Below are 14,246 nucleotides of genomic sequence, written 5' to 3' on the forward strand. Positions count from 1 at the left end.
AAATGGGCTTCCAGAAAAAGGAGAAGTGCCCATCAGGTTCCAAACTAGAGGAAGCCTGTTAATGTGGCTAGCACATCAGAGAATTTGCAAATGCTCTACACTTCAGTCAGTCAGAGCTCACCTTGCCATCATTGCACTCACAGGACTTTATCAATGTGACAGTCACAGGACTATGTGCTTTTAAAGGAAGATTAAATAATTCTTGCTGGAATACTGCACATGTTTCAGCGCTGACTACCACAGGGTGAATACTTCTAAGCCATAGAAATGGTCACTGGTAGCATACTGCAAACGTTTTTGATCTTGGCCAAGAATGTATAGTAATAATGTTAACATTATGAGTAAATTGAAGATTTAGAAGCTCTGACCCATAATGAAACAGCAATTTTCAGAGTCATAGAATCATTTAGGTTGGAAAAGACCTCTAAGATCATCAAGTCCAACCATTAACCACAGACTGCCAAGTCTACCACTAAACCATGTCCCTAAGCACCACATCTACACGTTTTTTAAATACCTCCAGGGATGGTGACTCAACCACTTCCCTAGGCAGACTGTTCCAATGCTTCACAACCCTTTCAGTGAAGAAATTTTTTCTAATATCCAGCATAAACCTTCCCTGATGCAACTTGAGGCCATTTCCTCTTGTCCAGTTCCTTGTTCCTTGGGAGAAGAGACTGACCCCCACCCCGCTACAATCTCTTTTGAGGTAGCTGTAAAGAGTGATAAAGTCTCCCCTGAGCCTCCTTTTCTCCAAGCTAAACAACCCCAGTTCCTGCAGCCACTCCTCATGTCTTGTTCTCTAGACCATTCACCAGCTTCATTGCACTCCAGCACTTCGATGTCCTTCTTGTAATGAGGGGCCCAAAACTGAACACGGTACTCGAGGTGCAGCCTCACCAGAGATGAGTACAGGGGGACAATCAGTTCCCTAGTCCTGCTGGCCACACTCTTTCTTATATGAGCCAGGATGCTGCTGGCCTTCTTGGCCACCTGTGCACACTGCTGGCTCGTTTTCCTTTTTCTTTTTCTTTTGCTCTTTAAACTCTTTCCATTGTTAAGGATGCATAAAACTTAACTTTAAAAAGGATAAAATTCTCATGTCTCCTAAATGATAATGGAATGAACTTAGCAACTAACTATATAAATAAATACAGATTATATATATATATATAATTCAATACAGTTACATGCATATTATTATATACATATTTATATTTGCATATATTATGCTTAAATATATATAAAGCAAAAGCTAATTGATACAACCTAATAAACAAAAAGCCCTATACTAGGTACTCTTGTAGAAGGGATTAACTGAACAAGTTTTCACGAGAACACACATATAACCTTGTTCAGAGCATGGTGAAGGTGGTGCCACTATCCTTTCTTTCAAACAGAGGAATGATCATTTAGGTATTTAAGGAGATCTTAAAAAATATTTCTGCTTTCTAGTATATTTTGAGTGGAATGTGAGCAGTTTGGAGGTATGATTTGGAAGTGTAATATTTATTTAAAAATTAGATGTTTCAATGAGCTGCAACTTAAGACAAAAAAAAAGTAATTTTGCAAACTATCTGCATTAAAAAATGATCTGCAACAAAATCTATGCATAACTATTGGCAATCTCTTGCTTTTGCCTTTAAGAGAATAGATGAAGCTGGTGTCATTTTGTCATGTGTCAGAAGCAAAATCACAGTAGAACAAGATAGCGTTAGAGGTTTATTATGTCTCAAAATATAGAAATATATTCCAACAGCATATTTTAAAGAATAATATAACAATAATCTTCAGTTTCTTATTCTCAAAATGGTACACCATTATTTAAAAATATATTACTTAATGTACCCCAAACTTAGTTTCCATCAAATTCTATTTAGAATAAATCAAGTTCTAAAAAGCATATCCACCTACCCACTTTATACAGAAACAAGTAAATTTTTTGAAAATAACTGAGGAATTTAAATTGTTTTATTTAGCTGTTCCAAAATGATAATTCAATTGGGGACATAGTATTTTGATATAAACCCTTGTGCATGAACTGCAACTAAACATAGATATGTAGGTAATGTAAGCATAAAATAGAAATTGAAGTGTAAAATGGAACTGTTGTATCGAGGGGAAAGAGCTCCCAAGACTGAAATCAGAACTGTTAATTTAAAAAAAAAAAATGATTGTATGCATAAAAAGATGTATGTAATATGCCAACAGCAAGACAAATTAGTTTCTGCAAAAAAAGGCAGTTGCACATTTGCATGCATAAACAGTCACACACACACTGATTTTATCAGTGTCATAATCTGAGTTTTCTGAAATATGTCTTAAATAACCACTAAAGTCAGAGTTTACATGAATAGATTCTCTAGAAAGAAACTGAAATGTTGTATTCATTTTTTAACAACACTCTGAGAACTGTTTAAATGAAGCATTTTTAATCAAGGCAATTCATGATAAAAGCATATTATACTTAGCTATTTAATAAAGAGAAAACAGAGTTACTATTTTCCTATTTTGATAACGCGAAAACAAAGGGATGTCCAAATATTCTAAATGTGGTAAATTTAAAATAAGCATATGGGTGGTAGTGATGGGAATGATAATCTGTAATAAATTGTGCAATTCACAACCACAGGATTTTATTTGAGGCCGAAAATTTAGGGAGGTTAAAAATGATTTGTATGGATTTAAGAATTTTCAAAGTTGTAATAACTGATGTTAAAAGGAAAGATATCCCATCTTACATCTTATTATTGAAACCAAACCTGTTAGAAAGGAAGGTGGGACAAAAAGTAGGCTGCAAATTACCCAGCAGCTTGTTATGAAAGGTGTTTTTCATCTTTCCTTGTGAACAACCACCATCAGGGTCAAGTATATAATAACTTGTCTTTGTAATGGTAGCACTTGTGTGGTTTTTGTTTGATTTGACCTTGTGTTGTTATTATAAAAATATTTGCCATGGTAGTGTGATGTGATAGGTAATAGACTGATGTGATTTGAGGTAAGAATGTTGTAGTTCAATTTTTAGTGTTAACTTGGAAAGTCAGAGGGAGATGCTAGAGTCTGTCTCCACAGAATTCCTGAAGCTTTGGGCCTTTTGCAAGCCCTGTGGCCCACAAGCCAAGAAGTAACACGCTCCTCCAGTTACACTCATCTTGTTAAAGAAAATAGTTACAACAATTATGTGCAATCTCTTCACTTCTATTTTCTATCTACTATTTATTTACTTAAACATTGTTCAACATTTCACTTTTTCTACTGGAGCAGAACTTCTAAAAGAAAAAATATGTTTAGCCAAGCAGTTTTGTTTATTTTTTTTTCTGTGCCTTTTTCTAAATAAATACCCTTCCACAGTTTTCATTGGCACAATATGACCAAACGTATTTTAGTTCCTTTAACAATATGAAGCAGTTACAGAAGTTCTGGAGTTTCTAACTTTAAAAAAAATCAGTACAAAGGTTTTACTTTAAAGTATTGAAATGGAATGAAATAGGTTCCAGTATGTTCAACTGAAAAAATTAGTTTTTGAATTTCTACTGCATAGTAAGGTGACCCATAATATAAATGGTTTTGAAATTTTGCTCATACAAAAGAAACTATATATTTTTAAATAAATAAAAGCTACTATATACATTATATTGTACATTTAAATGAGAGATGACATGAAATGGAATAAATTTAGGACTGCCTTTTCATCAGCAAGGCTCATATCTTGACTTTATTACAATACTGAATAAACCCCTCTGCTTTAGATTATTATTTTTTTCATTCTAGTGGCAGCCACATGAACGCACCACCATATTCCTGTATTTTTTTAAAATAACATTGGAACTGTCATCAAAGTAGAGCACGGAGATTGCATTCAGTTTTGTTGGTGCACAGCATGGCTTTGGTACATGATCAGGGAACATCAAATGAACCTGAAAGACAGATAAATACATAGCTCATATATCAAACAGAGAGGTACAAGGACAACGTCAGTGCAAGACATGTCTTTGCAATTCAGAGAGTTCTGTGGTTGCAGATTGTCCTCGGTTAGCAACTTTAAAGCACAGCTTACCTCCAGAATGTTGCTCTGATTTCAATCGTGCGGGCAGAGTTATACAATAATAGCAGATGGAGAGATAAATGAGGAGGAGCGGCCAAGATACAAAGTTGGTTTTCAGATAAAATTTAGAAAAGAGTTGAAGCTAGGCTGTAGTTCAGGAAAACACATATGTTAGTGCCATCTCTACTGAGGATGATGCTTAACATGAAGCACATGCTCATGTCCTTGGTCTCGCTGAGACTCCAGCATATGCTAAAATGCTTTCTCGCATAGAGTCTCAGCATGGAGGAAAGTTTGTTACAGGCAGCAAAGGCTGTGCAGGCAAAGGCTCATACTGAAACACTGCTTTCAGTCTACGAAAGAGTAAGATGTAGGTTTTCAGACAGCATGAGTGTATTTTAAGGTTTTATCTAGGTATCTGTGGATCCAATTCCACTTCCACTGAAGTCAAAATCAATTCATAATGTGGGTGCCAGCTGGACAGGAGGTATGGGGAAAGGACAGAGACAGAGAAGGCTTTCTGTACACTAGGCTGAAATATATCAATGAAAGGTTAAAGAGAAGGAAAACAGTTTTGAACAGCATCCCAGATTGAACAAGATCTAGTGGAAATATCTGAAAATTGGGGAAATACAAGTTCTTTGTACTTGAAAGAAGGTTGGATATAATATTCTACACGTGCTGAAGACTTGGAAACTGGGGAGGCCAGAAAGGAGGGAGTTGTAATACAGAGGACAAGAGATTATTAAGGCATGGATGAAGTCTTCAGCAGTAATAGGTTTCATTTGTATGTTAAGTCTTTGTAAATCTGTTAGAGCCATCTGTCTCGCAGTGATATAAGCCCAGAGACTTTGCCAGACAACAGAGAACAGTCTATCAGGAAAAGATTTTTACATAACTGTTACGATGAGAAGATCTTTTGAAATGAGCAATAATAAATCCTGAAGTAGCAATTTAGAAAGGGTTTAGACACACATTTAAAAACAGTTTAACAAATGAATAGCAAAGCATTGGAGAAAAGAGTGATTGTGCCTTGTCTAAGCAGATGTTTGCCCTGCCATCAGTGCTGGTTCTGCCAGCCCCTGCCACCCCAGAAAGGAGCCCCATGGCCCTGCTAGCCCCTCACGACAGTGATGCTCACAGCCTTTTAAAGAGTGAGCATCTTTATTAAGGCAATAATTCCAAAAGCCTGGAAATCAGTGGGTCTACCTGCTGACCCTCTAACTTGAGTGACCATGAGGTCAGTTCTATGCCAGCACCTTTTCAGTGGCTGATGGGAGGAAAAGAAAGCTAATGTAATTTATTAAGTGCAGTCTATCTTGTATTTATATGCATCTGCGTCTTCTGTCTGCCTTAGTTCAGCCTCAGAAAAAGAAGAGAGAGAGGTACTGGCCCAGCATTTCTCCTATGCTTATTACAAAAGAAAAGAAAATAAAAATGAGTCAGTAATGTTTGGAGGGGTACCAAGGAACAATCACTCCCCAAACCAAAGAGTGGGCTTTTTTAGAATGGTGTAATCAGTATGGCTGAGAGATGATTACATTTGGATTAGGGTGGGGTGTATGAATAATTGTTTCCCAAGCCATCCCCATGTGCACACCTTGTGTAAATCTGAATTGTGCATAATTTAAACCAGAAAGCATACAACTACTGTTATCTCATCTAATTTATGTGCAGTTAAAATTTAATTAGCCTCATGATTTTTTGGCTGCACAACTGAATGCATATACAGTACATGCAGAGGGAGACACACAATTCCAAAAAGGCCATAAAAAGGAGGGAAAAATCTAAGTATCCAATTTAAAAGAAAAAAAAAAAAAGTGGACAATCTACACAAATTTCTTAACCATAGTAAATTAAGCATTTTTGGAAAGAGTAGACATACATGAGAAAATAGCACTGGGCCACTTCTTATTTAAAAGCCCATAATTGTAGAAGGGAACTCTAACCTGGGGATTGCACTGATATTGGCAAATTTTCTGGGCAATGTTTACATAATGCTAAACTTCTGCTTTGCTGACCTATTTCTTTGCAGTTCGGGACTGCATGTATTCTGTTCTTCATCATCTCCTAGGCACATTGCTATATTCCTTGCCAAATAGCATTTGATGTTCCACTTCACCTGAACCTCTTACCACAATTCTGTATATTTCCAGACTCTGACTTTTTCCCTTCTTTTTGTGAATCTTGCTGACTTCAGTTCTGGGATAGAGGAATAATGTTACACTGGTGGCTGGACTTGTAGAAGGTGCATAAATGAGACGTTGAATGGAAAGAAAAAGGTCTCAGCACATGCTGAGTTTCTAAGAATGTCCATTTCAATTAAGATAGCAACATTCACAAGAAAAATTTGTTTTCTGTCAGAAACAAGCAGGGAAAACCAAACTTTCTTTGCTTGGGGGTTTTGTTTTATTTTCTTTACTTTTGGTTTTGCTCGGGAGGGTAAAAGCTGCACACTTTTCTGAAGGGGAAAGGCTTTTCAGGACAAGTTTTTTGTTGTTGTTTTTTGTTTGTTTGTTTTTTGTTTTTTTGTCAAAATCAAATAAGATCACCAACAAGCGACACAGACTCATCAGGATAGTCAGGTGGTAAGGACACTTTTCTATCATCAGTTTAAATCAGAGGGAAGCTTAAACCCATGTTTCTCTATTTGCAGTCAAGTGCCTTGATGTTTTCAGAAACTCATTAAGGATGGCAATCTTCTCCCTGATTTCATCCTCCCACTCCCTTCTTGTGTATCTCATTTCTCTGTTGCACAATCAGTCTGCTAATAGTGATGATGTTCAGAGACTGTTCTTCAGCTGGCACAGGTGAAAAATCATGACCAGACATCAGACCCATAGCATTGCATTCTAAAGGTCTCAATTTCTGGAGGTGCTGTGTTTTCGAAAACATAGCTGAACACTTGTGGGCTGGAGGAGGACTTGCCAGCTGCTCCAACTAAGATCATCCTTCTGGCTGCTCTGGCTGGTGCACAGGACTAACTGGCAGAGGCAAAAGGCTGGCTGCAAATCTTTTACATGTACCAGGCAGAGCAACAAATCCAAACACACTTATAAATAAGTTGTATTTGTTAGCCAGGCGTGACTGAACACAATTTCTTACATGCAAATGCATCTGTTTGCAAAGATTCACACTGAATTACATTTTAAAGCTCTCTGCCAACAGTTGACAATAGAGGTCCACAGAGCGGCCAAATGTCAACAATTCTGGAAGGTATATTATATAGATGCTAACATGGAGCTTCAATAAGCTACAAAAAACTCCAGGGGAGCAGGGGCCCACTTTGGTTCCTGTCTACACAATTCTCCAATAATAAGACATGGTCTTTTGATGCATTATTGCTTTTGAAATGCAATGGAAACCTATCGCACAGACCATTCTGGACAGTTCATCTGCTCTCCACTGTAATCATCAAATCATGTCTCTGAAATGGGTAATTATTTACAGAAATAATCAAGGTTCCATAGTAGTAAGCAGAGGAAGAAACAGGCCCTGTCCCAAGACATGAGTGCAAAATAGACAAGTATAACTTAGGCAGAGGCATACCAGTGTCTGAACGATGGCGTGGTTTGTTGCGTTCATGTGGGCATTGAGGGGAAAGGAACACTCTCCATCGCAGTAAAAAGCAGCATAGCCCTCTGGTGCAATAATCCAGTCCTAAAACAAGAACAAATAAACCCACTCCTTTTTTTTTTCCTCACTCAGAAAATATAAAACTATATCAAGCTAACGAAGACTTGTCCAAGGACAAAATGAACTTCAGAATGTGGCATGTTAAAATACTTTTTTTGCCAAAAAGAAAAAAATTAAAAAAAAAAAAAAAAGAGAAAAAGAAAAGCATTTGCTTTGTTCCTGCAAAACTCCAATGAAAATTAGATTAAACAGAAATCTGTGCTGAATACCAACTAATGAGGCTGTAACAGGAATTAAAGGCCCAAACATGTTTGTTAAAATACTTTTCTTCCCAGAGTGAAACTCTTGGATGCTTTTTTGTGTAACAAAATTAATTAAAATCTATCCTCTTTCTTCATCATATTCATTACCATTCATTGTATAATTTCATGAGACTAATGGTTACTAGAGATTACCCAGTCGAATGGTACTGAATCATGTATTTTGAGAACGTCTAGCAACACAAACAGCATAGGGAAAAGATGAAACGGGGGAAAATATTTAAAAATGTTAATGAAATCTATGCATTTAATTTGCTGAATTCATCTTTTGTTAGGCAAAGGTAATGGAGTTGCTGTGGGAAAATGGGAGAGAAGCAAGTACCTATTTCATGGTTTTTGTTTCTTTTTCCACCCTGAGATTCCACCCCGAATCTCACAGATCAACTATTATACAGTGTAACTTTGGTTCTCCAACAGAAACTCTGAACTTTTCAAGTATTTTTTGTGGAAAAAAAAAATAGATTTTCTTTCTTGACTGACTGATTTAAGAGCCTTGTGCATTGGGGGGCATATCAGAATTTCACATTTCAAAAAATGAAAGAACTTGTGATACCTGACAAAGACAGAGAGACAATGGCTCACTTGTTCAGTAGCCTGAGCTCAAGTCAATACGACAAACCTGCTCTGTCACCATGGACAGGGTACTTATGCTCTGCAAACTTGGGAAAAGACTATCTGCCTACTTCTTCAGGCTGCTGTGAGGATACACATACTACAAAATTCAGACAGGGCCTTGAGAAGATATGAGAATCTGAGCTAGATGTCTTAAGAATGAGCTTTCATTAAAGAGTACACTTTTTCTTCTCGAGACTATATAGTCTGTTTTGCTCATGGAGATGTCTTTTGAAATAATTCAGAGAAATGTGAAAGCAGACATCTCTGATTTCTTAACAACATATGCAACATTTCTAGGTTATAGGCTTCTGGTGGCCTTCTTGTTCTCTCTTTATAGACTGCTCCTTATCTTAAAGAAAACAAACAAACAAACAAAAAACTAGACTGATCTCTATTTTCTTTTCCTCATCATGCCCTATCTCTGTCTTTGTGACCTTTTACCACAGGTACCTTCTTTTTCTCGTTACTATACAACAGGGAGAGTTTGTCCTAGGAATTACATCAACTTAGCATCAGTGTAAAACCCATTGAGCAGTGATCCAAGCTCTCCTTGCCTATGAACCCCAAAGAAGTGAAATCTCTCTGAGTTGCAGTAGACTAGAGAAAGGAGAATTTGAGTGCAAATTTCAAAAGTTTCTTTGCTTACTGTGGGAATTTTTGTTTTATCTACTGCAGGTCTACTCAGATCTTGAGTAATGGTCCAGATTTATCTTTTAGTGAATAAATCCAGATCATAAAGTCAGTCATCTGCAAAATGTTTGAGAGAATAGCAGCCAAAAAAAGTAAAGAGACAGTGATAGGGTTGCATTGCAGAATGCATTTAAAGAATTTGTCTCTCATCAGTGAAATACCAATTACCATGAGAAAAACAGACTGTAAATACTGGGAGACAGTAAAATAGATTGTGCCATTTAGCACTGATAGGAAACAGAATTTATAACCATACCTGCCATCCCAAGTCTCGGAAACTCACGTAAAGTTCATGTTTCTTACATGCTTGCTTTTGCTCACTTGTGTTATAATCTATAGGAAGAAAATAAAAATTAATAACTTTTTTTTTAGAAACTTTGCTAGAACTGACAAGATTTAGCTCCTGAACAAACTGTAAAAAGGAAAGGTACAAGCATACTGTCATTTGTCCTCACAGAGTTGGTAATAATGTCAGTATAAACTAGGAAATTCAGAATCACCAGTATCAGCCTGATGCAATTTGTGTACACAACAGAAACGACACCCTCAGCATTAGGGATAACAGGTTCACATGACCTGTTTGCTCTCCAGCTATGTAACAAATCCTATAATATTCATATAGGTAATTCAAGGAGGACACTGACAGCCTGATCTAAGGTAAACTGAAGTCTTCTGCCTGTTGGCACAGATTTAATTGTCAGGTAAAGAAAGTAGCCCAGTTCAAAAGATAAATTAACAAAGACAAAAATTGTCCTGAAACAACAAAACTTCCAAAGGTCTATTATTAGCATGTTTTGTACTCATTTTTAAATCATATATTCTGGAAACATTCACCAGTCAATGATCTTTAGTTTTAAATCTACTAATACACACAAGTAGAATAACAGCTGCTCTTTTAAGGTTTGAATGTTTCTGTAGTGTCAGAAATATGTCAGGATCAAAGGACGTGAAGAACCTTCCATATGTGCTTCTCCAGAACAATCTTAAGTCTTGAGAAAATGTAGTATTTGTTCCCCACTGCCCCTGAGGAACAGGAAAAGAAGGAGGTGTAGACATGCCTTCACCCCATTAGCAGCCCGGAATTGGTTTAGAGAGCTATTTGAGTGATGCAATCAGTGAGGCATGTGATGGAGCAGGGTTCCATTTAAAGAATGCTTAAAGTGTGGGTTTTTTTGACCAATATAACTATTCTGACAGAAAAGAAAAAAAAAGTTGGCTGAAATTCATGAAAAAAAAAAAAAAGACACTGAAAAACAAACAAAATCTTCATTTTCAAGAACAGATTTTTTTTAGATAAAGTTTCTTAACACTTGAAGCTGAAATGGGATGGTCTCTGTTTAAAAGTTCCAGGAAAATTGAAAGAGTGTCCTTTTTCATATAAAATGAAAAAGAAAAACACCGCACAATTTTCATTGCACCCTGTTATAGCATGGAAGAGCTTTCTGCTGACTGGAAGAACTTCATGACTTACCATAGAAACTGTAGAAGACAGAAGGAGGTTCTTCTAGAATTTGTACTTTGATCCTGCAAGGTTTCTTACAGCTTGATTGAATGAAAAGCTTGCATATATGTTTAGAAATATTAATAGTCTCATTAATTAAAGCTCACAATTAAGTACCGTGAAATCATAGAATTTGTAGGCTGCAAAAAGTCTCAGTGATAATTTAGTTCATCTTTCTGCTGTAACATGGAACTGGTATATACAGAGTATTGCTGACAATTGTTTGCCTAATGTATAGTCCAAAACCTCCAAGGCAGTGAAATGTATAGCATCTGAGATAACCTGTTGTAGTGCTTCTCTATCTTTGTGGAAAACTCTTCCAAATAACTGTCCTAAATGATCTTTTCTGTGAATTTACCAATTGCTTCTTGTCAACTGTATCATTATTTCCCTGAATTCTTCTCACTTTCTCTGTGACTTTCTGACGATCTGATAGCCAAAACTGAACACAGTCTCATGTAAAGTAAAACAATTATTTCCAATGACTTCTGGATGATTTTCTAGCTGTAGACAACAGAATGGGAATTTTAAAGCAAAATCACACTGCTGAATGATCAACTTCAGATCCCTTTTTGATGTAATGCTGCCTAGTCATTTTAGGATAGCTTTGTATTTATATAAATCACCAGCATCATTGCAGAGTCACTGTCTGACATTTTGAGTGTTCTGGAGTAGTGACTGGAGAATATTTCTCATGATTCAGAAATGGGAAATGCCACACCCATCTTCAAGAAGGGCAATCAGCCTAATCTCAGTTTCTGGGAAGGCTGTGTATCAAACGCTCCTGGAAGCCACATCAAGGCATATGAAGAACAAGAAGGTGTTTGGGAACGGTCAACTTGGATTTACAAAGGCCTAACTGTGCCTAAACAACCTGACAGTTTTCTGTGATGAGCTGGCTAGCTTTGTGGGCTAGTCAGAACTGGGTGTTCACATTGCTTTTTGGAAGGTTTTTGATATGGTCTCCCGTAGTATTCTTATAGCCAAATTGATCAGATATGGTTTGGATAGGTAAAGAATATAACGAGTGGAAACTTGGCTGGACTGCTGGGCTCAGAGGGTTGTGATCAGTGGTACGAAGTCCAGCTGGCAGCTGGCTGCTACGGATGTCCCTCAAGGACCAGTACCGGTGCCAGTACTGTTTAATGTCTTTGTTAGCAACCTGGACAATGGGACAGTGTGCTCTCAGCAAGTTCACAGAGGATACCAGACCTGGGGAGAGTCATCCATCATCCAAATTACCAATAAAATGTTGGACCAAATCAGATCCAGAAGAGATTCAATGAGATATCATTAAAAATACCCGTCCAAATTTTACTTTTACTGGTAACATGCTATTTGAATATATATATATATATATTTTATCAAGCTATGTATATATTTTTTGTTGAAGGTACCTGGGCCCCAAAATGTCTCCTGAGATGGTGTCAAAAACTGTGCACAAGTTGAGATATATCCATTTGCAGTTCTAAATAACTTGTAATATCGTCATGAGTGTTAAGTTAGGCTTTCTAACCTATAATATCCCAAACCCCATTCCTTTTTAAAGATGAATACTACTTTCTTTCCTAGCCCTAGCATTTTCCTAGCATTCTCTTAGACCTTAATGAGCTATTTCTCAATGACAGCCATTAAAGATTCAGCTCAGTTCTCCACAGGTAGCTAGTTAACTGCTGCCATGTCAGATACCCTCTGTTGGCAGGTAGGGCCCACATCCTACACAGAACTCCTGCATCTTTCTGGAGTAGCCACTGAAAGCAAGGCAGGATACTCTAAGACACGATGAGTTTCCAAAAATCTATATGCTTTCAATATAACCAAGAACTCTTAGTCATCCCTTGTGCTGAATTGCCTGTAATCTAGTATGTTCTGCACATACATTAGAAGTAAGGCAGTGGAATGGGAGTGCAAAGGAACTTTAAATTCAAAAAAATTGAACTGTCTCACTATTTCTTTACAAGGATCTGTATACTGATTTTCACTAATATCAGCACTTGTAGGAGGTAAATATTGAGCTTTTATGTTTCAGCCATGAATAAGAATTTTAAATTCAGTATATACAATGCAAGTCACTTTGCAAAAAAAACAAAAAAACAAAAAACTATGACTGAAAAATGTGGGAAAGATATGCATATGAGACAGTCAGGGAAGTCACAATCTGCTTTTAGATAGCACCCAAGCAGTCAAACTAATGTAAGCTGAAGATTGTGCTTTTGTAAGTTCTCTCAGTCATGACATTTCCATATTTAAGAATACATACAGAAGTTTTAGTACCAGAATACAGCAGAAGTGTCTACAGTTAAAGGAGAAAGGCTGAATAATAAACATGTGCATCACTGCTGAGATGTGTTGATTGTCTTGATATTCTGAATTACTTGAATATAGGTTAACCAGGAGTGGATGTGCAGTCACACCACGTTACCTGATATGGTGGTCTGCATTTTATGTGAAGACATGAATCTTTAGCCATGTAATCCACACACCTATGAAGAAAGCTAAACTCAGGCAAATGTGTATTCCTTCCTTGAATTCTATCTTTCATACAAGACAAACGTTGTGTCTATTGTAACACTGCATGTAAGTATCGAATGTGACATTTATAACAAGATTTGGTGCCAAGCATCCAATTTCATATAATGCAGCTTCAAAGCCCATATGCTTATTCTGTCAAGAATCAAAACTATAGGATATTATGGGTAAGTGAATGTTGTTCCCAACATTGTCAGGGATGGCAGTTAGGGTCCAAACCCCTACGTAGCAGAAGGAGTTGTGGGAGGAGGGCAAGAAAATATAAGAAATTTTAAAAAGAATTATTATTTATTTATTTTGGCAGGGAAAATAAAGACATTGAGACATGACTATATATACTATCACGTGTTCTTCATTAATTAGTGTGACATCAACCAATAAAATACAGGAAATGCACAGTTAAGCACTGTTGTTTTTTTTTTTTTTTTTATCTCATCACATTATGACCAAAATGTATGTAGTTTACCGCATAGTAAGTATTCAAATGTGGATATCCTCTAGTGCCTAATTTTATATATATCAATATATTCTTTTTAGGTAATGCTCAAAAAGAAAAAATGAAGTCAGACTTTGTTTCAAGGAAGAGTTATATGAGGTACTTTGGGAACAAATTGTCTTGTTTTGATTTGTTTTAGTTTTTTTCATTTGATGTTCAGTTTGACCGCGATAGAACTGGATAAGTAATAAACACTTCAATCCTCTGTGCAGGCAGGTGAGGTCTGAATGCTAAGTTTCATTTCTGTGTCTTTGCACTACATTGAGGTCATGTTCTTTTGAAGATTTTAGGAACATAGGGATGCTGGCATCAAATCTCTTAACTTTTACCCAGCTGTTATAATAATAACTGGTGCATATAGATTTTATTTTCTCCATTTTGTGTTTGTCTATATGTCCTCATGAATAATTCAAA

General features: G+C 36.6%; 1 protein-coding gene across 2 annotated transcripts in view; it reads right to left on the reverse strand.

The window, feature by feature from the left end:
* Positions 1-1,711: 1,711 nt before the first annotated feature.
* BMP5 (bone morphogenetic protein 5) overlaps positions 1,712-14,246 on the reverse strand; it is a 55,175-nt gene continuing 42,640 nt past the window's right edge. For both annotated transcript variants that reach the window (XM_040553307.1, XM_040553308.1), the window contains 3 exons: positions 9,563-9,639; positions 7,595-7,705; positions 1,712-3,917 (listed from right to left, as the gene is read on the reverse strand). In XM_040553307.1, coding sequence (XP_040409241.1) covers positions 3,768-3,917; positions 7,595-7,705; positions 9,563-9,639 — 338 coding nt within the window. In that variant the 3' untranslated portion in view covers positions 1,712-3,767. The remainder of the gene's footprint in view (positions 3,918-7,594; positions 7,706-9,562; positions 9,640-14,246) is intronic.

The sequence above is a fragment of the Cygnus olor genome, chromosome 3 (assembly GCF_009769625.2).
Source record: "Cygnus olor isolate bCygOlo1 chromosome 3, bCygOlo1.pri.v2, whole genome shotgun sequence".
Classification (NCBI taxonomy): Eukaryota; Metazoa; Chordata; class Aves; order Anseriformes; family Anatidae; genus Cygnus; species Cygnus olor.